The sequence below is a fragment of the Chelon labrosus genome, assembly GCF_963514085.1.
Source record: "Chelon labrosus genome assembly, chromosome: 22".
Lineage (NCBI taxonomy): Eukaryota > Metazoa > Chordata > Actinopteri > Mugiliformes > Mugilidae > Chelon > Chelon labrosus.
The window spans coordinates 24077484-24100862 of NC_140355.1; the positions used below are offsets into that span (position 1 = coordinate 24077484).

The 23379-nt window shown below is 48.7% G+C and overlaps 4 protein-coding genes across 6 annotated transcripts in view; 1 reads left to right on the forward strand and 3 right to left on the reverse strand.

The window, feature by feature from the left end:
* Positions 1–356, forward strand: part of LOC311507526 (polypyrimidine tract-binding protein 3-like) — a 10135-nt gene extending 9779 nt beyond the window's left edge. The window contains exon 12 of the mRNA XM_084571898.1: positions 1–356. This exon is cut by the window's left edge and continues 1190 nt beyond it. The gene's annotated coding sequence lies outside the window, so the exon portion shown is untranslated.
* Positions 357–471: 115 nt separating this feature from the next.
* ugcg (UDP-glucose ceramide glucosyltransferase) lies at positions 472–7368 on the reverse strand. Its single transcript, XM_084571900.1, has 10 exons — positions 6922–7368; positions 4609–4753; positions 3634–3736; positions 3450–3551; positions 3238–3350; positions 2980–3158; positions 2610–2696; positions 2408–2515; positions 2237–2315; positions 472–2123 (listed from the first exon to the last, which is right to left on the reverse strand). Exons 1-10 carry the CDS (start codon positions 7017–7019, stop codon positions 1953–1955), a joined length of 1185 nt encoding a protein of 394 aa, XP_084428026.1. The 5' UTR covers positions 7020–7368; the 3' UTR covers positions 472–1952.
* Positions 7369–7755: 387 nt separating this feature from the next.
* Positions 7756–9649, reverse strand: mocs2 (molybdenum cofactor synthesis 2). 2 transcript variants are annotated; one of them, XM_084572969.1, is made up of 5 exons: positions 8636–8775; positions 8416–8532; positions 8148–8304; positions 7948–8071; positions 7756–7875 (listed from the first exon to the last, which is right to left on the reverse strand). In XM_084572969.1, the coding sequence occupies exons 2-5, from the start codon at positions 8528–8530 to the stop codon at positions 7801–7803; spliced, it is 471 nt and encodes a 156-aa protein (XP_084429095.1). In that variant the 5' UTR covers positions 8531–8532; positions 8636–8775; the 3' UTR covers positions 7756–7800. The 2 variants fall into 2 exon arrangements, with proteins under 2 accessions (XP_084429095.1, XP_084429096.1); XM_084572970.1 differs by lacking the exons at positions 7756–7875; positions 7948–8071; positions 8148–8304 and adding exons at positions 9010–9134; positions 9605–9649 and having other exon boundaries at positions 8413–8532; positions 8636–8777.
* A 3087-nt stretch (positions 9650–12736) lies between these two features.
* man2a1 (mannosidase, alpha, class 2A, member 1) lies at positions 12737–23292 on the reverse strand. Of its 2 annotated transcripts, none has more exons than XM_084572244.1 (24): positions 23040–23292; positions 21508–21635; positions 21149–21370; positions 20918–21062; positions 20762–20849; positions 20565–20648; positions 20328–20455; positions 19952–20125; positions 19689–19875; positions 19348–19525; positions 18634–18824; positions 18363–18560; positions 17382–17496; positions 17175–17242; positions 16635–16803; positions 16327–16563; positions 16114–16242; positions 15914–16028; positions 15237–15370; positions 14810–14951; positions 14605–14738; positions 14213–14407; positions 13453–13563; positions 12737–13373 (listed from the first exon to the last, which is right to left on the reverse strand). In XM_084572244.1, exons 2-24 carry the CDS (start codon positions 21631–21633, stop codon positions 13221–13223), a joined length of 3423 nt encoding a protein of 1140 aa, XP_084428370.1. In that variant the 5' UTR covers positions 21634–21635; positions 23040–23292; the 3' UTR covers positions 12737–13220. The 2 variants fall into 2 exon arrangements, with proteins under 2 accessions (XP_084428370.1, XP_084428369.1); XM_084572243.1 differs by having other exon boundaries at positions 21499–21635.
* Positions 23293–23379: the final 87 nt, after the last annotated feature.

Genomic DNA, 23379 nt, shown 5'->3' on the forward strand with positions numbered 1-23379 from the left:
CATTAGCATTAGCATGAACTTATTGATCGATCAGTTAATGCAGAAGGGGCGGGGCTTATGATGTGACCAGCCACCAGGGGGCGATTGTCCACAGACAGACTGCTTCCTGGGTCATGTGACTGGGTCATGTGACCGGGTCATCTGTCGGCCATCTTGATGGATCAGATCCATAAACAGTTTGATCACATGACTGTTGTTTGTTATAAACTGTAAATGAACCAGAGATGATCTTTGTTCTTTTTTTTTCTTCCTGGTTTAAGCTGATGCTGATGAATGTAAAGTACCGTGTTGCATTGTGGGACATTGTTGTTACGTGACATATTTTTAGCATACATGTGGTGGTGGAGGGGGCGGGGCTTTAATTTATTCTGAAAGTGTGACAGGAAGTTGTAGCATGAATCACTGAATAAACAAATCTGATCAATGACCTCCGTGCAGGCTCCGCCCACTCTGTCAGCCAATCACAGACGACTCCGACATGTTTGGTTCCATTTAAAGGATAAAACTTTATTGTTCGTGTGTTGACACAACCCTCAGCTGTGATTGGTCGCTTCGCAGACTACAGCAGAGAAAAGTCATAAAAAAAAACAACAACCACAATAAACAAATAAGAATCCTAACGATCCGATTGGACGACAGCGACGGGTTCATCCGACAAGATGATGTCATCAATTAAACCCTGGTGGCTATGCTAACAGCTAACGGCTAACAGTGAGGCAACACGGTTTTAAGAAACACACACACAAACGTTTGTATGTCTGTCTTTGTGAGGACATTTATTGACACGATGCATTAATGTCCCCAGAAAGACAGCTTTACAAGGACACACACACACACACACACACACACAGTGTTCAGACTCAACCTAAAGTGTTCAGAAATGTGGAGTTGTTCTCATTTGTTTTGGTCCTGTGTTCTATGTTCTATGTTCTGTGTTCTATGTTCTATGTTGGTGACAGTTGAAATGTTGTGACCGTGACGTCACAGATCTGAATTCAGCTGCAGAGTCGATCTGGAGTCTGATTCTGCTCCAGCAAAGACATGCTGGACCAATCAGATCGTGTGGGCGGGGCTTAATGGACAGAAGAGGAATTCTCTGATTGGTCCGAGGCCGATCCAGGTCACGTGGGTGAGTCCTGGTTCTGGTTCTGGACACGAGAACATAATAGTTTTAGTTTTCTAATCTGTGGTTAACGATGTTTCTATAACGACCTTTAACTGACGTCAGGGTCCTCGTTTTAATAGATTTAATAGATTTATTCACTGGGTGTCGTCTGATGATTCATGTTTTCATCTTTAATTTAAATCTCAGATAGAACCTGGCAGTACAAATGTTCCTCCAGAACCAAATGGCTCCTTTTAGCCTCTTTTAGCTCCTTGTTTTTATTTTTTGTCTTGGAAGCAAACAACAGCGGTAGCAGTCAACCCGTCCTTTAGCGTTAGCTCTGTGAGGCTACATGCTAACGATGAATCGATCGTTTAGTCCGAAGCGTCAGACGGCGTCGAAGCCTCCTGTCGCTGAAACCGAAAAACGTTGAAGAAAAGCAGATGGAGCCGTTTAGTTGTCTTCCACCACAGAAGAAGAAAAGTGACGGCGCTGTGGTTCTTCCACCACAGAAGAAGAAAAGTGACGGCGCTGTGGTTCAGCCTCCTGTTGGTCACAGACGCTGGAACACCTGAACCATGAAAACAGACGTCCAGCTTTTCACCACACTCAATAAAGTTTGTTGTTTTCTTCCACTCAGGAGGTTCTGTGTCCTGATTGGCTGATCCTGCGACGTGTCCCTCCTTCCTGCGATCTCATTGGCTTGTTCTGGCGTTTTAGTTTTAGCACCAAAAGGAACATAAATAGTTAAAAACACACACTCTCAGTTTCTTCTCATAAAAAAACAAAACAAATTCACATCAGTCTCTTTGTCGTCTCCGCCATGGGAACGAGGTTGCCGTGGTAACTAGACATCGAGGATCTCCTCGGCGGTGCCGCCGCATCGCAGCCGGTAGCGTCCGGTCCTCCAGCTGATGGTCGGGTCCCACAGAGCCGACAGGAAGATCTGCACCGCCATCGACTCCCGGATGAACCAGGCCACGGCGAAGTCCAGCTTAGAGAAGCAGAGAGGACCCCCCTGTGGGCGGAGTCACAACCATGACCATCCAAACTGTTCATCATGTTAAACCAGTGAAACTTTTATTTACTTCACACGTAGAATCAACAAACAACTAATAAACCGTGTGGTACCTGGACCCCGGTCAGCTGGACGTAGTCTGCGATGAACCAGGCCAGACAGTGACACATGAAGAACACCATCATGTCCCACCTGCACAGGTGGAGACAAGCCTTCCTGGTTTTATTTTGAAAAACACGTTGCTGCTGTGTTAATGTGCTGCTGCTCTCTGATTGGCTGCGTACCTGAACACGTGATGAGCTGCCCAGCCAATGATGAGGCTGGCCAGGAAGCACTCAGAGACGGGCTCCAGCACGGTCCCGGGCAGCATGTTGATCCTCAGCTTGGTCCACCTGAGACACACACCTCATTAACAGCTGTTCACACACACACACACACACACACACACAAGGTACATCAGCCAATCAGGACGGGGCCTGATGTCACCTGATCATGCGGGACTGGAACTGGCCAATGGAATACGAGCCAGAGTTCTGCAGCGCCACCTGTGTCGACATGGAGAACTTCCACCCTCTGAGGAGAGAGCGCAGCAAACAGGAAGTGATGACTGGGCATGTTAGCCACACGCTAACAGGCTATCAGGCTAACAGGCTAACAAACTAACAGGCTAGCAAGCTAACAGGCTAACAGGCTAACAAACTAACAGGCTAACAAGCTAACAGGCTAACAGATTAACAGATTAACAGGCTATCAGGCTAACAAGCTAACAGGCTAACAAGCTAACAGGCTAGCAAGCTAACAGGCTAACAAACTAACAGGCTAACAAACTAACAGGCTAACAAGCTAACAGGCTAACCTGTCAGCGATGGCTTTAGCCATGAAGTAGTCTTCAGCGATGTACTGGGCGAAGGCGACCAGCCCGCCGGCCTGATCCAGGACGTCCTTCCTCATCAGACACGACATTCCCGTCACACACTTGATCCCGGTCACGTTAGCTGAGATGTAGGAGCGGGGGTGGGACGTCCCAAAGTACACCTGGAGACAGATTTAGCATGTTAGCATCTTAATAACTAGCCACCTGCTAACCAGGCTGTTAGCATGGTGCTAGCCTCACCTGCTCCAGTGTGGCGGCGAAGCCTTGGCGGTCGGCGACATACGGCAGCCCGTGGACCAGTCCCACCTTCTCTGTCATCTGATTGGTCATATCTGTCAAGGTGTCGGGTTTCACTGCCACACACACACACACACACACACACACACACTCGGAGTAAGCATTAGCGCTGACTGAGCGTTAGCGAGGCGTTGGACACCTGCTCAGGTACAGACCTCTGATGCCGCTGTCACAGATCCACACCAGGCCGTACTTGGCTCCCTCGTAGCCCGGCATCAGGTTGTTGATCTTGGGGTTGATTCCAACTTTCTTTCCCCCTGAGAACCACAGAACCGTACGCTAGCATTAGCGGCTAGCGGAGGCCTTAGCCAACCAGACGTCAGATGGGCGGAGACTCACCGATGAAGAGGCGAGCGTCAACGTTGGGATACTTCCCCAACAACTTCTTACAGACGTCAACAGCCGGGTCGTCCTGGTCCTGAACGCACAGCAGGATCTCATACTGCAACAGAGTGGGGCAGTTAGAGGGGGCAAATAGAGGGGGCAGTTAGAGGGGCTGGGGGGCAGTTGGAGCGGCTGGGGGGCAGGTAGAGCGGCTGGGGGGCAGTTGGAGGGGCTGGGGGGCAGGTAGAGCGGCTGGGGGGCAGGTAGAGCGGCTGGGGGGCAGTTGGAGGGGCTGGGGGGCAGGTAGAGGGGCTGGGGGGCAGGTAGAGGGGGCCGTTAGAGCGGCTGGGGGGCAGGTAGAGGGGCTGGGGGGCAGGTAGAAGGGGCCGTTAGAGCGACTGGGGGGCAGGTAGAGGGGCTGGGGGGCAGGTAGAAGGGGCCGTTAGAGCGACTGGGGGGCAGGTAGAGGGGGCCGTTAGAACGGCTGGGGGGCAGGTAGAGGAGCTGGGGGGCAGGTAGAGGGGGCCGTTAGAGCGGCTGGGGGGCAGGTAGAGGGGCTGGGGGGCAGGTAGAAGGGGCCGTTAGAGCGACTGGGGGGCAGGTAGAGGGGGCCGTTAGAACGGCTGGGGGGCAGGTAGAGGAGCTGGGGGGCAGGTAGAGCGGCTGGGGGGCAGGTAGAGGAGCTGGGGGGCAGGTAGAGGAGCTGGGGGGCAGGTAGAGGGGGCCGTTAGAGCGGCTGGGGGGCAGGTAGAGGGGCTGGGGGGCAGGTAGAAGGGGCCGTTAGAGCGACTGGGGGGCAGGTAGAGGGGGCCGTTAGAACGGCTGGGGGGCAGGTAGAGGAGCTGGGGGGCAGGTAGAGGGGCTGGGGGGCAGGTAGAGGAGAGGGGCTGGGGGGCAGGTAGAGGGGCTGGGGGGCAGGTAGAGGGGCTGGGGGGCAGGTAGAGCGGCTGGGGGGCAGGTAGAGCGGCTGGGGGGCAGGTAGCAGCTCACCTTGGGGTAGTCTAGGGTGAAGAAGGTCTCCAGGTTAGAGATGAGGTTGGGGTCGACGCCCTTCAGAGGCTTCAGCAGAGAAACTCCAGACATCTGAATGAACGGCTGCTTGACCTCTGACCTCTTCTTGTGGAGGTGGAGACGCCTGAAACACAGAGGTCAAAGGTCAGAGCATCACATGACCACATACTCCTCCTCCTCTCCAGGTAACAACAGGTTGACACAACAACACGTCAACAACGTGCTTCAACCCTGACCACTCTGATTTTAAAGTGAAATGAGTCCATGTGGTTTCAGGTGTCCTGGTACCTGGCAACCTGGCAACCTGGCAACCTGGTACCCGGCAACCTGGCAACCTGGCACCCGGCAACCTGGCAACCTGACAACCTGGTACCTGACAACCTGGTACCCGACAACCTGGCAACCTGGCAACCTGGTACCCGACAACCTGGCAACCTGGCACCCGGCAACCTGACAACCTGGCAACCTAACAACCTGGCAACCTGGCAACCTAACAACCTGACAACCTGGCAACCTGGCAACCTAACAACCTGACAACCTAACAACCTAACAACCCGGCAACCTAACAACCTGACAACCCAACCGTTCCCACCCTGGTGCCTTGTGTCCCAGACCCCACTGTGTCCCAGACCCCACTGTGTCCCAGACCCACTGTGTCCCAGACCTCACTGTGTCCCAGACCCACTGTGTCCCAGACCTCACTGTGTCCCAGACCTCACTGTGTCCCAGACCCACTGTGTCCCAGACGTCACTGTCCACATCAGTCCCCGGGCTAAAGAAGACGATCAACATGGAGACGACAAACGGACCATGTGCTTCAGAGTCTCAGTCTACCTGGTGGAACACGTTCCCCTTCGTCGTGGTGAGTCAGGTGAGTGTCTCTCATACCTTTAGTAGTAAACTGGGACTGGGACACGGAGGGACCGACGCTGTTAGCCGTCACGCTAACTGAGCTAAACACAAACCAGCAGAGACACAGAGAGACGACGACGCTGGTCGAGAAGAACAACATGACTTTGGTTTCTGTGACGACGTCTTTATTCTGACCCCATTATTAATGAGGTAACGATATTCATTTAACACACGGGCTCTAAACACTGGAAACAGTTTGAATTTTATTCATTCACAAAATATGTTTGGTTAGAAAATGGTTTTCTTCAGTTAATGAACGTTTTACTAAATGATTTAGTGTGTGCGGTTTAGAGACTGATCATTTTGACAACAATGTTTTTATCCAAAAAAGGTTCAAACAGGACGTTTCATCTGAGTAGCTTCTTCAGTTCTAGGGGACCGGAGGGAAGTCTGAGGTTTAACAATGTTTCTGTTATTATTGTCTGTATAACTGTATATTGTATTTTATTGTGATGAAGATTAAACATATTTGTCTCCAAGTCGCTGTAGAGTCATTTCATAGTCGCTCTGGGTTTCAGCCTCTAACCCAGAACATCTCTGTTCTCATGTCCCAGCCTTGACAGGTGTTCTACTCTGATTTTCAAAATAAAAGGCAGGACTGGAGGCCTGGTGTCAGTGTGAGGACGGGTCTGAGAAAGTGTCTCACCAGGGACATGGGGGACATAAGGGACACGGGGGGACATCGAGTCTGAACCCAAACCTCTAAACTTCTATTGATCAGATCAAATATGTCAAAGAGGAACATTCTCACTAACCCTCTAAATGAAGCAGATTATTAAGAGTTGGATTAAGCGGATTATTGCCGAATTAAAGACCGGCTCAGAACACCAGGAGACCGGTGGTTAAATCCTGCCAGGCGGCTCAGAGACCTGGATCCGGACTGAAGATGCTAAAAACGGCTGATTTCTAAACTAGATTCGGCGTCAACATAGGAAACAGGAAATCTGTCCGCTAACGAACCGTGACGGCACCGAGGCAGGCCCGTAAACCCTCCGGTACACAGACACACACCACCCAGCCCCACAGAACCGAGCCAGGGCCCGTCACTGGAAAATTAATTCACTTATTTTGTTTCCTGGAAGCTGAAGAGCGGAGTTTAGCTGCGGAGCTAACGGCTGAACCAGGAACACGCCCAGCGGCTACCCGCTCCCACACGGAGCTCTAACCGGTAGAAACAGCCCAGAAACCCGCTCTCACCCGGAGCCCGAGCCGGTAGAACAACCCAGACACCCGCCCGAACGAGTCAGAAACCACCGGTTTATTCAGATTAATCCCCAAAGATTCAAACACGCCGCGATGAACCGGAGCTGGAGGCTAGCTGCTAGCCGCTAGCCGCTAGCTGCTAGCCCCGTTAGCTTAGCTTAGCTTAGCTCCACTCACACATAGATGATGGACATGAAGTGCATGAGCCACAGAACCAGGAACAGGATGAAGCCGAACACGGCGAGGCCCTGCATGGCGAGATCCAGCACGGCCATGGCGGTCCGCGGGTCCGGCCGGGGTCACACAGGCCCGGGAGGGAGTCGACCAGCTGACCGGCCTAGGACAGTCGGAAGACGGAGTGAGCGAGTCCGGCTCCGGGAGCGACGAGCTCGGCTGGTGTAGGCCGGGGATCGGTCTCTGTGACGGCGGAAGGAGTCGAGAACGAGTCCGGGTCAGGAGCTCCGCTACCTGGGGCTCAGAGACCGGTGTCGGTCCGTGAGTTCGGGTCCGGGTCGAGGTGCGGGTTTCGGGGGTTTGACAGTCAGCAGACCGGCCGACGGTCAGCTGACCAACCGGAATAGAGACGGCGGGCTGCTTCCGGCCGACTTCAAATTAAAAGCTCATAAAGTCCTGTTCTGTGTTTTAAGTCTTTAAATAAATTAAACTGCGTCAAGATAAAATAGTGTTAGATGAACAGTATGTGTGCGGGCCCTGCTACAGACCATTAAAAATAAAACGGGATGATTCACACATCAGTATAAACTCCATCAGGATTACCTGAGGCCCCGCCCACACAGGTGAGTCAGGCCGGTGAGGAAACAGCTCAGGTGTGGAAACTGTGAGAAAGATTTCAAAAAGCAGCTACACCTGTCAGATGACGCAACACACTGTGGTCACATGACCAGCAGGCGTGTTCATGAGGGGCCTCTGACGCATGACCAGGTGACGTCATACAGGAAGTGAGTGACGTGATCATGTGTATTGATGAAGAACAGCAGCAGATCGGTCACATTCAGGTTCATGATAATAATCTTTATTTATTTATTTATTTATTTATTAATGGCGTTCTCTGGACGACCACGGACACTCGGCGTTCTCCTTCCAGCTCTCCTCCTGCGTGTCGTAGACTTCCTGTCAATCACAATCAGCTGATCAATAACCGGAGGTGGTTGCGCGGGGACGGATCAGAACCTGGGCTCCTACCTTCTTCCAGATGGGAACGTGGGCCTTCAGCTGGTCGATGCAGCGCTGGATCGCCTGCTGGCCGTCATGGCGATGAGGGGACGAGATCGCCATGACGACACTGGCATCGCCCACTTTCACCCACCTGAGGGGAAAGTTCACAGGTGAGTCACACAAATGTGCCGCTGCGTTAGCGTTAGCGTTAGCGTTTGACCCCTGACCCCAGCCGGTGGTGGACGCAGACGTGTGTCACGGTCGGCCAACGCCCTCTGATGTCAGCGCACAGCCTGGTGAACTCTGATTGGACCATAACCTCATACGCCTCATACTCCAGACCAATCACCTTCCTGCCCTGAAGCTTATCCTCACGGGTCGTCCCTGGACACACACACACACACACACACACACACACACACACACACACTATAACTCCCTAGAAGAAGAAGAAGATACCACAACACTGCTAACAGAAAACACATGAAGAAGAACCTATAAAGAGTGAAATGGCTCCACAGGAAGTGCTGCTGACGGCGTCAACCACTTCCTGTACAGACAGCGTATCACGGCTCAGCTTGAACACGTCTCTGGGCGTCTCCTCCATCATCTCTGAAACAAATATGACCGGGGTCAAAGTTCAGCGGAGCTTCTTAACCGTGATTGGTCGATGAGGAGGCCAACGTCTGATTGGCTGCAGGCTGTGACCGGTTACCGTTGCTCTGACGCTCTATCCTCCGCTGAGCGGCGGCACCACAGCAACCTCGTCTCCGTCCCTCAGGGTCACCACCTGGTCGCCAATGGCAACGTACTGCTGACGCACAGCTAAGACCACCTGACCCTGCAGCTCAGACAGCCTGCACACAGGTACAGTTAGCATGCTAACAGTGTTAGCCCTTAAAGCTGCAGACTGTGGTTTGAATCTGCAGTTAGCATGCTAGCATCGTTAGCCTTTACAATCAAGTTTTATTTACTTTTCTCTCCAGAAACAAAAACTAATGAAAGTGATTTTTAAAGTATATTTTATGTTGTTTGTTGTCTTGTCGTTGTTTACATGTTTTTGTTTACATTGTTGTTGTTGTTGTTTACCTGGGGTGTCGCTGTACCAACAGCTGCCACAGGTCCTGGCTGCTGATTGGTGTCGGAACGGCCACGCCCTCTTCCTCCTTGACCCCGGTCAGCTGGACGCTCTGAGCGAAGTATAACAGAAACACCTGAAGAAGAAAAGAGGAGGAAACAACGACACCAGGCACCAGGAGGAGTTATTCTTTATTGTTATTATTATTATTGATTATTATTGATTATTATTATTATTGGTTGTGTCTTTTATTCCGCGTGCCAGTCATATGATCAGACCTCCTCGTGCTTTTCGCGCCCTGAGGCAACGAGCCGTCATTTCAGTTCAGGCAGATCTTCGTTTGGAAAACATGACATTTAAACATTTCCTTCCTAAACAACAACATATTTTTCCAAACAGACAAGAAACGGCAAATGCTTCTACAAAAATAGTCCGTCTTAAATTCTGCTTTAACGTTACTCATGAATTCATCAGTGAACATTTTAACTTTATCTCCAGCTGCGCGGTGTGTCCCGTTTGATAACGAGCAGAGTTGTGTTAAATTCAGACAAAATATGAACGGAGTCTGGTGAAGACGTTAAACTCAACTTGAGGGTTCAGACTCACCTGAGCAGTCATGGAGAAATCTGGGAAAACTCTGCTGACCGGAAATACACCATGTTTACTGATGTAGGTCACTTCCGGATGCACTGTGATTGGCTCCCTCCTCTTCTTCTTCTTCTTCTTCTTCTTCTAAGTACGTGTTTGTCAATAAAAGGGGCTTTATCGCCCCCTCCTGGTGGTTTATGAGACTTTACATTTAAATCAGACTAGACGTTAGAGACCAGCAACCAATCAGACAAAGACAGGAAGTAGAACCAAAGACACAGGGACCATTTCAAAATAAAACAGGAAACAATGAAAACCAAGCAGACTCTGATGAAGAATTAAATTATATTAACATTAACAAAGATCAGTTTTTATTTCATTACAAATAAACAATAAAACAACACGGTCAATAAATGAACCTCAGAGAATGTGAAGGTGTGGGTGGAAGGGGGCGGGGCATAATGTCATGTGATTTCCCAGAGACAGGTAAACTGACAGATCAGGATGAACCGGTCCTTCACTCCAGTTTCCTGCAGACTTGAATTGAGCTGAATGTTCTTTATGTGCTCATGAGCAAGGCAGGTACGTACAGGTGAGAGTGAAACCATGAGGACTCCTGAGGACCAGTTTCAGAACCAGGTCCTTGTTAGAGATTCACAAAGTGAGACAGAGTCAGTTTAACATGAAGCTGATTTATTTACAGGTTGAAACTTAACCATCAATTATTCCACCAGAGTAGAACCAGAGTAGAACCTCTCAGTCTCTAGAACCCTGGTTTCTAAGGACCCTGGTTTCTATGGACCCTGGTCTTTCTGACTCTCTCTATGGACCAGGGGCCTCATGTACAAAGACTTGTGTGGATTTCCTACTTAAACGTGGCCCACGTTCAGATCTAGAAGCACATTTCCTTCGTACATCCCAATCAAGTGCACATGTTGTACCCGACCCCTCCCTGGCCACGCCCCCCTTTAATATGCAAATTATATTTAAATTGACCCTCCACCTGAGATTCCCCTCTCTGCTCCATCAGAAAATGAAAACATAAGAATGAGTAAGACGGAAAACTGGAGACGCTACTCACTGGAGTGGAGACAGACATGTCCTCTTTGACAGCTGTCCTCCACCGGAGTGGAGACAGACATGTCCTCTTTGACAGCTGTCCTCCACTGGAGTGGAGACATACATGTCCTCTTTGACATGTCCTCTTTGACAGCTGTCCTCCACCGGAGTGGAGACAGACATGTCCTCTTTGACAGCTGTCCTCCACAGGAGTGGAGACAAACATGTCCTCTTTGACAGCTGTCCTCCACTGGAGTGGAGACATACATGTCCTCTTTGACGTGTCCTCTTTGACAGCTGTCCTCCACTGGAGTGGAGACAAACGTGTCCTCTTTGACAGCTGTCCTCCACTGGAGTGGAGACAGACGTGTCCTCTTTGACAGCTGTCCTCCACGTCCCACCATGTTGGTTAATGAAGCATCACATCTGATCATTGATGAATGAACATGTTTCATCATGTGATGGTTCTTTCATATCAATGTGTGTCCAGTCCATAGCTCTGATTACATTCAGAGAACCATCTCTTTAATGTTGACCTGTTCAGATGCATTGTGGGTATTTGATATACCTGGCTGACATGAGGATAACTCCGCCCCACACGGCTGGCATGGCTCTGCTCAGGGTCGACTGGTCGGACTAATAGTTTTCACATTGATGACAGTTTCCCAGCATCACCTCTAAGTGTCTCCAGAGGATCAACAGCTGTAGAAGCCAGCGTAGCCAGACATGACGTTGGTGAAGGAACGGACAAGTTCACGGACATTTACCTTCATCTGAACTTTTCTGTGAACGAGAACGTACGGAACGTTTTTGTCTGCACACACCCTTCATACATGAGGCCCCTGGTCACTATGGACCCTGGTCTATTTGCTTGACCCTATCCCAGCTGTCATTGGTCTAGAGACGGGGTCCACCCTGGACAGGTCTCCAGTCTATCCCAGGTCTTGTGCACATTATACAATCCGTTAAAAACACTCTGCTCAGATTCTATCAGTCAAGTCACCATGTGGTTGATAGTTGATGTAGAATCATGTGGATAGACTCTAAAGGACAGAAGATAATAAAACTACATCAGTTATATTTATCGTCAGTTGTTTTAGGATTTGATGAAATATTGAGACAGAAGAAGAAACTCTGACATGAAGACTGAGAAATAAAAAGTTTGTCTGTGTGTTTTCTGTTAGCTGAGGCTAGCTGGTTAGCGCTAGCTAGTTAGAGTAGCTTCTCTAGGTTGTAATGACCATAGACATATATAGATAGACGCGACATTGACTGTGGAGGGAGGTGCCTAAAGCGCTGCCATCTTGGTGCAGGGCTCGCAGAGGCAGCGGTGCATGAACATACGAAGGAAAGAGGTACTCCTCAATCTCTAAGTAGAATTATTCGCTGAATTTTGGACCGATTTCAAAACGTATTGATCTGTTAAAAACGTCACACATGTAGCTATGATAAAAATATGGTTTTACTACCCAAATACAATTTTTACTTAATGTTATCAGCAGACTAGCTTCTGACAGAGGATTGTAAAGAAAAGATGCCGGACTTCAACTGAGCGATTTATGATCACTTTTATTGTGTAGAAACCCCATTCCTCCATAGATGTAATGCACTGTAGGAGCGAGTGGCCCTGTTCCAAGATGGCCGCCCTGTAGGCAACGCCGCTCTAGTAGACGGCAGCGCTCAATGTCGCGTCTATCTATATATGTCTATGGTAATGACACCCAGCATGGAAGGGTGGAGCAGAGAGGATTGTGGGTAATGTTACATGGTATACGGGAGTTTTCTAACTAAAATACTGAAATTAGTGACAAACAGTTTTAGAATAAAATGCTGTTGAACAGTAGTTTTATATTTTAAATCCTGATCTTTTAGAGACATTAAAACACCAAACACACCGTTGAATGAATGAATGAATGATTGTTAGTTACTGAACTTGAATCTGACTCAGTGTTCCTTTAACCTCCTACTTCCACTGACTCATTTATATCAGCTGCTCCTACACACACATTAAAACACATTATCAGATCAACAAACAATGAGCAGACACAAACTTCCTGTTTGTCAATGGAAAAAAAACTCAAATTCACCACAGACAAGAACAACTCACTTTTTTAATATTTTGTTTTCATTAAAATAGAAAATAAACAGAATCTCTAAATTATAAAAATACCCCGTCTCCAATGTTTCTCATTTCACAGCAAAATCAATCAACCAATAAAATTAAATCAATTACTTTTACCCATAATTCCACACTCACACGTTCAACAGCAGTAACAAGATGGCAAGACACCATCGTCATGGAAACACACGCGCTCACTGACAAACATTCGATTGGTCCCTTTTTGTTGCCGTGGCAACGTGACACGGATTCATTCATCTTCAGTGTTTAAAATAAATAATTAGTTCTCTGACCTTCAGACTGACGGCTACTTTTATTCTGAAAGTCTCCTGTCTCCTGTATTTCCTGCCTTCCGTTAAAGAACTAGCTTCATGGGTGGTGTGTCTAACTGCTCTCTGATTGGTTCCTAAGTGTTCCAGACTCTCGGCTGATTGGCTACTGCAACGTTCTGACATTTCAGTCCATCTGAACACGGAAAGCGCTGATCTCCATCGGCCGCAGCTGCTGTTGCCGTGGCGACTCGGGTTCGTCATGGTGTCGCAGCAGAGTGAGACCAGACCGACGGACGGAACGGAACCGAAGAGGAGAGAAGACGTCGTCCAGATTCACCTGGAAACAACAAGAATACAGAAACCTGAACCTCTGACATCCACAGGGGAAACGTTTACTGCTCCAGGTGACGACAAACCTCCTCCTGCACGCTCCACGTGCACGGCGGCAGAGGATCGGGGGCGGAGCTACAGTCAAAGCCCTTCCTGTGGAGGAGGAGGCCAACTTCCTGTGATGGACTTCCTGCTTCCTGTTTACAAACACAAACACTTATTAACTTTATCGGTCCAGAATTTGACGTGTTCTCAGGTGTTCTCGTGTGTTCTCAGGTGTTCTCAGGTGTTCTCGTGTGTTCTCAGGTGTTCTCGTGTGTTCTCGTGTGTTCTCAGGTGTTCTCGTGTGTTCTCATGCGTTCTCGTGTGTTCTCAGGTGTTCTCGTGTGTTCTTGTGTGTTCTCGTGTGTTCTCATGCGTTCTCAGGTGTTCTCAGGTGTTCTTGTGCGTTCTCGTGTGTTCTCAGGTGTTCTCAGGTGTTCTTGTGTGTTCTCAGGTGTTCTCGTGCGTTCTCAGGTGTTCTCAGGTGTTCTCAGGTGTTCTCAGGTGTTCTCGTGCGTTCTCGTGTGTTCTCGTGTGTTCTCATGTGTTCTCGTGTGTTCTCAGGTGTTCTCGTGTGTTCTTGTGTGTTCTCGTGTGTTCTCATGCGTTCTCAGGTGTTCTCGTGCGTTCTCGTGTGTTCTCGTGTGTTCTCAGGTGTTCTCAGGTGTTCTTGTGTGTTCTCAGGTGTTCTCGTGCGTTCTCGTGTGTTCTCATGCGTTCTCAGGTGTTCTCAGGTGTTCTCGTGCGTTCTCGTGTGTTCTCGTGTGTTCTCGTGTGTTCTCATGTGTTCTCGTGTGTTCTCACCTGCTCGTCTTCCAGCGTTCTCAGGTTCAGCAGGTGAAGGTCACATGGCAGTGACGAGTGGAGGGGCAGGAAGCCTCGGAGCTTTGGCAGCTGCCCATCGCCGGGGGCGACCATGTTGATTGGCGGGTGGCAGAGGGAGAGAGAGGTCAGGTGGGCGAGCAGCGACAGATGTTGAACCGAGCCTCCTCCCACTTCCTGTGGTACAAACGCAAGAAGATATGATCACTATAGCTGCTGTTAAGCCCCGCCTCCTAATGTAGCCCTGCCCCTTGCCCCCTCACCTGAGCCCCTCCCCCCCACCTGAGCCCCCCCTCACCTGAGCCCCTCCCACTCCCCTGAGCCCCTCCCCCTCACCTGAGCCCCTCCCCCCCACCTGAGCCCCTCCCCCTCACCTGAGCCCCGCCCCTGCGCTCCTCCAGCAGCAGGTGGTAGAGACTCGCCGTCAGCTTGTTGTCGGTGACGCCCTGACCGAGGCCGCGGTTGTCGTCCTGCTGCAGTCGCCGGTCCAACACCAGCTCCAGCTCACCTGCACAGGTAGACACCACCGTCAGCTGACAGGTATAAACACATCACTGACTTACTGAACCGGTCAGTCACCTGGTCTGAGGGACGCCACTGCCTGACTCTGAGCTGCCAGCAGCGACAGGCGACTGGTCGAGTCCTGGAGAAACGCCGCCGAGCTCATCGGGTAAAAGTTCGCCTGCAGAGGAAGCTTCTCCAGAGTCCGACGCTGCTGCATCTGCACCGACAACCACCTGTCAGTCACCTGTCAATCACTCATCAACCACCTGCCAATCACCTGTCAATCACCTGTCAATCACTCATCAACCACCTGTCAATCAACCACCTGTCAATCACCTGTCAACCACCCGTCAATCACTCATCAACCACCTGTCAATCACCTGTCAATCACTCATCAAACACCTGTCAATCCCTCACCTGTCAATCCCTCACCTGTCAATCACTCACCTGTCAATCAATCACCTGTCAACCACCTGTCAATCACTAATAAATGGATTAAAACCTGGAAACCGTTGAGGTCGGAGTAGAAACGGTTGCCGCTGGCGACGTCGCTAACGAGCCGCATGACAAGCTCCCGGTTGACCTCTGACCTGATGTCCACCATGTTGGAGATCTGCAGAGATTTCCCAGCATGCCCTGCGACACATGTTGACATGTTGATGCTCATAGACATATAAACATAGACGCCTCATTGAGCGCTGGACCGTACGTCAACGTCGCCGCCATATTGGAGGAGGCAGCTCTGTCCCGCGAACCGATACGAGTCAATGGAGTGAACTTTATTAAGCGTCTTCTACAAAGTGCTGTAAGTTAATGCTTCTCATTTACATGTTCACACATTAACATATATTCAGGAAACCGACAGGAACCAAAAACAACGTCTGTAACATTAACTACTCAGAATATTACAGACGTTGTTTTTGGTTCCTGTCGGTTTCCTGGATATATGTTAATGTGTGAACATGTAAATGAGAAGCATTAACTTACAGCACTTTGTAGAAGACGCTTAATAAAGTTCACTCCATTGACTCGTATCGGTTCGCGGGACAGAGCTGCCTCCTCCAATATGGCGGCGACGTTGACGTACGGTCCAGCGCTCAATGAGGCGTCTATGTATGTATGTCTATGTTGATGCTGATGTTGCCCTGTTGAATCATGGGAGTGTGTTGCTGTCGTTACCGTCCAGGTGGAAGAGTCGCAGCGTGTGTGTGAAGTGACGGAAACAGGAAGTGATGTCAGAGTAAACCGGACCTCTGGAGACCCGGATCAGCGGCGGTTCTGAGGACGAGTAAAGCTGAGGGGGCGAGAGACATCGACAATGAATCAGAGAGAAAGAGAGAGAGAGAGGTGGGGAGGGGGGGCAGTGGTTCTGGTCTCACCTGTCCCCCCTCCTCTCCCGGCAGGAACAGGTAGGCTCCGCTCTTGTCCCGGTTCGCTGCGGTTCTGGTTCCATACCAGAGGAACTGGACCTGGACCTGACGGACCAGACCGGACTGTAGGCGGAGCTTCTGAGGGTCAAAGGAAAGACGCCTGATTTAATAACGGACACCTGATTTAATCTCTGGACTGACTTTTATTTTGAAAAGCCTGACCTGCAGCAGCCCAGTTTCCGGGGAGCTCCAGATCTGAATGTGCTTGTTGCTAAGTGACAGGGGGGCGTTGGCCTCGGGTCCTTGGGGGTGGGACACCTGGAAGTGCTCAGTGTGGACAGTCAGTGGGTTACCGTGACGATACACGGTGTAGCGTGCCCGGGGGGTGGAGCCAACCGGCGCTTTGGTCACATGATACACGACAAGTGACAGAGGAGGAAGTTCAGCCACGAATGAGAGCTGGAAGGAAAGAAGAGACGAGGTTAGAGGACAACGTCAAAAATCACTGACCTGAACTATCGGCTACTCACCTGGAACGACTCGGAGGATGCTCGGATTGGCTCCGCCCACACTGCAGAGATCTGGGTAGCCATTGGTCGACCTGTTTCTGCGTCAACAACACGAGCGTCCGGAGAATCAACGACGACGCTGATGACGGACGTACGGAGCTGCTCGGTCGGGTTAAAGACGACCAGCGACCTAGAAACAGAAACCACCAGTCAGTACCACAGCTAACAATGCTAACAGCTAATAACAACGTTAATAGCTAATAACGCTAACAATGCTAATAGATAAAAGACAACGCAGACCAAGCTAACTGATAAAAACACTAAGAATGCAAACAGCTAACAGTGCTATCTGCTCTGTGAGGCTGCCTGTAGCTAGCCTAGTTAGCCTCATATTCACCTCCTTGTTAGCTTGTTAGCATGCTAACTTTACATCCATCTGAGGCAAGTGGGAAAGCACCATGAACCACTAACATTTCAGTTCACACCTGAGCCTCTGATTTAATTTTGAAGAGTCCAGAACTGACTAATCCCCTGGTCGGTATGTAAGCCCCGCCCCTTTACCTGGGCTCATCACTCAGTGTGAGCAGCGTCTTCTGAGGCAGAGCATCCTGCGCAGAGATCACGTCATCCTGAACAAACATCATAATGTTACAACACAGATAACAGCAGCATCTAAGCTAACGCTAACAGGAGCACACCTGAGGATACACCTGCTCTAAAAACATCTCCAGAAAGAAATGTGAAATGGGGGATGGGGTCAGAGGTCACCATTTGCAGGAAAGGTTTTGACTGGTCATGGTGGTACTGGCTCTTATCCAATAAGAGCAGCCAGTGGGCGGAGCTCTGCAGCACCTGGCGCAGGTTGATGATTGAGTGAAATAACCTGTGGAGACAAACGTTCCTTTAGTTTCGTTCATGAATTTAAAGAGACAGTGTTTTGTTTTTTTTACCACATGCTTAGTACATGTCAGTGATGGGAAGCTAAAGTTAGACGCTAAAGCTAAATGAAAGGCTAGGATGGGAGGCTAATGCTAAATGCTAACATCTCACACTGAAGGAGGTGGTACCTGTTACCGTTGCCAGTGGCGACGCCGTCCTTCAACAGAGAGCATGGAGGGAAAAATGAGACAAAAAACAAGCTAATGCTAAAGATGCTAAAGAGTTCCAGACGCTATGAAGCTAAATAATATATTCAAATAAAGCCCAGGAAACAACAACAGCCTAACAGGCAGAGAAAACAAAAACACAGATATTATATTTAGTGTCACATTATCTTATTAGCTTTTGTTGTTGATGTTAATATGCTAATGTGCTAATGATTAGCCTCTTATTCATGCTAATTCCAGTCCAATAATGTTTAACTTTTGCTACAAGATACATGAACATGCTAAGCTGTTTTCCAAATCTTCTATATGCTAACACAGGCTAATGCTAACATTTTTTTTACTCCTCAATAAAGCTATCATGCTAGCATCAGCATGTTCATCTTACCTCAGAACTTGCTTCATTTCTAACCATTGTTGTAAAACAGACACGTGTGCATTGTTAGCTTTTCCTCCAGCGCTAGTTTAGCTCAGTTTTTAATGTTATATTTACTAAAAGCTTTTCTTTGACCTTGACACCGCTAACATGCTAATATCTAATTCTTACCTGATGCTAACAGATTAGCATAGGTGTGTTGCCTGTCCACATCTAAAGCTGAACATGCCAATGTGCTAATATGCTAGCGTGCTAACAGAGAGTAGCCACCTGGTGCCGTAGTCGACCACCACGGGGTCGCGGGCGGTGCCGGTGACGGCGTCATGGTGCTGGAACAGCGCTAGGCTCCGCCTCCCTGCCGTCAAACGCTGGAAATGTTCACGTGCTGGAAAATCTGGGACCAGACGCCCGTCTCCACGGAAACGACGCATTTCAGCCAACGCCAGGCTGAAGAGGATTTCTGTCGCTCTGTGGAGAGAGAGAGGACTTCGGTAAAAACCTGGCGGTGGAAACGTAAAAAGAAAAGATGGCGTCGTGGCACCTGAGCGTGGCCTCCAGCGTTCGGTCGAGGCGTTTGTAAAACGGTCGGGACGTGAAGTATCCGCTCCAGTAGTGATCGTCTCGGTCGGCGTACGTGAAAAAGTCGCCTCGGACGGTCGGCAGAGAGCTTCCCGCCACGCCGAGGCGTCGATGAAGAGCCTGGAAGTAATCGGCCAGAGTCCCGAAACGAGCCTGAAAACACACGAAGAAGAAAGTCACCGTTTATATCAGATCACGTTTATTATTGAACAAGAACACGAGGAACACTGAGCTTGACTCCATCTGAACCATAGACGGCATAAAGATGGATCTGAAAGTGAAGAAAAATCAAGTAGAGCTCCCCCTGGTGTCTGGCTGCAGTATAGGTCATAAGCTCCTCCCCCTCCATGATGGTTGTAAAACTAGTCCAGTGTATAATCCATCATGTCCTTGTAACAGGTGGAGGTAGAGCAGAGCGTAGTATTAATTAAACTAAAACATGAGTGAGTCTGGAGGAAGTGTGGGCGGGGCATCAATATCACGGCTCCACGTGGCTCCGCCCTCAGACCGTACTGATCAGACTCTGGATCCAAACTCACAAGATGGCGCCGCCCGTATCCCCGGGAACATAGAGTCAGTTTGACCAATGAGAGGAAGAGGATATTTATATACAGTCTATGGTTGAACCAATAATAAGTGAATGACGAAGCTCCGCCCCCTCCCAGGTGACGCTCACCTTGATGTGCAGCTCCGGGTGCTGATCAAAGTAGTCGAAAAGTTTCTGGTAGTTGGTGAACTGGGCGTCCCACTCGCTCGACTCCACGAAGCGAAAATCGTCTCCGAGAGGAACCAGAAGAACAGGAGAACGAAAGAGACGAGACTTCTGACGGTACTGGTCCAACAGGAGGAGAGCTCTAAGAGGAACCGGATCAGAACCGGATCAGAACCGGATCAGACAGAACAGAACTCCACTTGTTTACATGACTTTATTTACATTTAAAAATCTACAGTTTTATTTTAATATTAATAACCATTAACATCTTTTTCTCGTTCTCTTTAGCCCCGCCCCCTGCCCACCTCTCCTTGACGTTCTGCTCTGTGATTGGCTGCGGCGGGATCCTCCATGGACAGAAGACCCGCCCCCCCGGCAGGCGGTGGAAGTCGAACTGACAACAGACAGACGGGTTAGGGCCGCACGTGTGCGGTACGTCGTAGCTGTAGAACGGCATCATGTGACATGTGATGTCACTGCGGGGGGAGGAGTCTGAGACCAGAAGTGGGCGGAGTTAGATCAACAGCAGCTCAAAATAAAAGAAAATTTACTGGTCAATCACTCTCACCCCAACTCTGTCGCCATAGAAACTCGAGCGTCTGTTGCCGGGCGAAGTGCTTCTTGACGGCGTAGTGAACTCTCTGGATGACCATGTTGCTAAGCCCCGCCCCCTTCAACAGGTACGTCATGGAGGGGGAGTGGCCAAACGGATCTATGGCCCAACCACTGCTGGGCTTCACACCTGTAACCGTCACGGATCAGACAGGTGAGACAGGTGATCAGGTGAGACAGGTGATCAGGTGATCAGGTGAGACAGGTGATCAGGTGAGACAGGTGATCAGGTGATCAGGTGAGACAGGTGATCAGGTGAGACAGGTGAGACAGGTGATCAGGTGAGACAGGTGATCAGGTGAGACAGGTGATCAGGTGATCAGGTGACCCACCCAGGTGAGTCTGCAGCCACTGGTGTCCTTCCATCAGCTGATCCAACAGAGCGTAGTAGTGAGAGTTGGCCTCGTCAGCCATCACCCAGCCGCCCGTCACCAGCTCCAACTGCCCCGCCTCCACCAGGCTGACCAATCACAGAGCAGGAAAAGGAACAGGAAGCACATTCAAAATAAAAGAAGGAAAATCAGCTTTGTGTTTTATTCTTCAAGGACAAAGTAAAACCAGGAAGTCACCGTTTGACCATCTCTCTCTTCTGCTCGTCGATGTCGTTCCACCATTTAGAGAAATAACTGATCTCAGCCCAGATCATCTTCCTCCTGGAGATCAACACATTCACGTCACATGATGGAGCTAGCATGCTAACTAGCGGCTAACCACTAAACTGGCGCCGTCTGAGCTGAAAGAAAGTCTCCATAGGACGAAGGTTTACCTGGCGTCCTGTCCCAGGTGGAGCAGCATGTTGTTGAGGATGTGTCTGGTCTGGTCCTGGTAGTATCCGTCAAACGTCTTCAGCCAACCTGAAACAAGGAGACGGTCAACGCCAGCGTCTGTCTCTGTGTCTCTGTGTCTCTCTCTCTGTCCTCACCCGGGTCGTTGTGTGAATGAGGAACCAGAACCAGCTCCAGAGGTTGCTTGTCCCACTCGTCGCCATGGTAACTGATGTCAAAGCCTTGCTTCCAGGCGCCGCCGTCAGGGTTATCAAAGGTCAGGAGGTCGTACACGTCCAGCAGCTGAAGACAGACGTCAGTAATCAGCTGTTTATTAAACAGTCTGTGACCGTACTACAGCTACTGTTAGCATGCCATGCTAAGCTAACCTGCACTTCGTCAGATCCGCCCTTCTTCTCTTCGGCCAATTGGCAGCCAGGAAGCGGATCAGCTGGGATGTGGGCGGAGTCTGAACTGCTGTTGGCCCCTCCTCCTTGTTTCCGTGAGGCTTTGTGGTGCAGTATAGAGTCACGTAGCGTAGCAACCAGGCGGTTGTTGTCGCTAAGGAGATGCTCCAACCTGTCAATCTTCAGTTGGAGGAGGGACAAATCCTGAAAGAAAGATTTGATTGGTTTAATTATTGATAATAAACAAACAACAACAAAACGTGAAACTGTATTTTAATTTAGTAGCCTCTTATTGTGAAAGAATCAGTGACAGGAAGTGGTCTGTGACGCACTTCATCCACCTGTGCCGCCTCCCTGTGAGGCTGAGACTCCGCCCCCTGCATCTGCTCCAGCATGCGGTACAGTGACATCACCGCCACACAGAAGACTCCGCCCACCAGGACCGCCAGCACCCGCCCTCTCTTCATCACTGCCACAAACAAACACCAAGGGATCATCATCATCATCATCATCATCACCATCATCATCATCATCATCTTCACCATCATCATCTTCATCACTGCCACAAACAAACACCAAGGGATCATTGTTATTATTTTTTAAACTAACTTTATTAAACAGTAAACTCCTAATAATAGTTTCAGTTAATTTAAACCTAAACATTTTATCCTTCAGTGTCGACATGTTGAACAATTTAAACATTAACAGAGATAAATTAAATAAAACTATAAGATAAATAAGTTTAATTAAATATAGTAAAATATCTGAACCCAGTGATGATCATTAACATCAGTCTGATCCATGACGAGTTCACAGGACCAGATGTTATAAACCAGATGTAATAAACCAGATGTTATAAACCAGATGTAATAAACCAGATGTTATAAACCAGATGTAATAAAACCAGATGTAATAAACCAGATGTTATAAACCAGATGTAATAAACCAGATGTAATAAACCAGACGTAATAAACCAGACGTTATAAACCAGATGTAATAAACCAGATGTTATAAACCAGATGTAATAAAACCAGATGTTATAAACCAGATGTTATAAACCAGATGTAATAAACCAGATGTAATAAACCAGACGTAATAAACCAGACGTTATAAACCAGATGTAATAAACCAGATGTTATAAACCAGATGTTATAAACCAGATGTAATAAAACCAGATGTTATAAACCAGATGTTATAAACCAGATGTTATAAACCAGATGTTATAAACCAGATGTAATAAAACCAGATGTTATAAACCAGATGTTATAAACCAGATGTTATAAACCAGATGTAATAAAACCAGATGTTATAAACCAGATGTTATAAACCAGATGTTATAAACCAGATGTAATAAACCAGACGTAATAAACCAGATGTAATAAACCAGATGTTATAAACCAGATGTAATAAACCAGATGTTATAAACCAGATGTTATAAACCAGACGTAATAAACCAGATGTTATAAACCAGATGTAATAAACCAGATGTTATAAACCAGATGTTATAAACCAGATGTAATAAACCAGATGTTATAAACCAGATGTTATAAACCAGATGTTATAAACCAGATGTAATAAAACCAGATGTTATAAAACCAGATGTAATAAACCAGATGTTATAAACCAGATGTTATAAACCAGATGTTATAAACCAGATGTTATAAACCAGATGTTACAGGGTTAGGGTTCATTTTCTTTTTTAATAAATTCATTTGAGTTTGTGTTCATCATCCGCAGCTTTAAACAAAAAACTAAACAAACTCAAATATTTCTAATATTCGTTCCCGCCAGATGACGTCACACACGTCCACGCAGCTGTAACGACCGTGGAGAGAAAATTCATCAAACTTTAGATTTTAACTTAAACTCAGACCTCTTCTTCCTCACTTCCGGGTTGGACGAACCGCTGCAGGTCTCGCGCTCCGCTTGGTCTCGTGCTGCAGGTTTACCTGCGCAGTGACGACTAGTTGTGACGTCAGTTTCCCGGTTAAATAAACAATAACAATAATAGAAAACAACGACAATAAAATAAACACAAATAAAGTTCAGACTGCTGGATCCAACGCTGCGTGAGCAAAGTCCGCCGCTGCGCCTGCGCACTTCTGTTTGTTTTGCTTCCGGTTGGGTTCAGCTGACTCAGCATTGTGGTGACGTCACGTCCGCTTGTTTGAGTTTCTTTGACGTCAGAGATAAAGTTTAATGGAAATAAACTA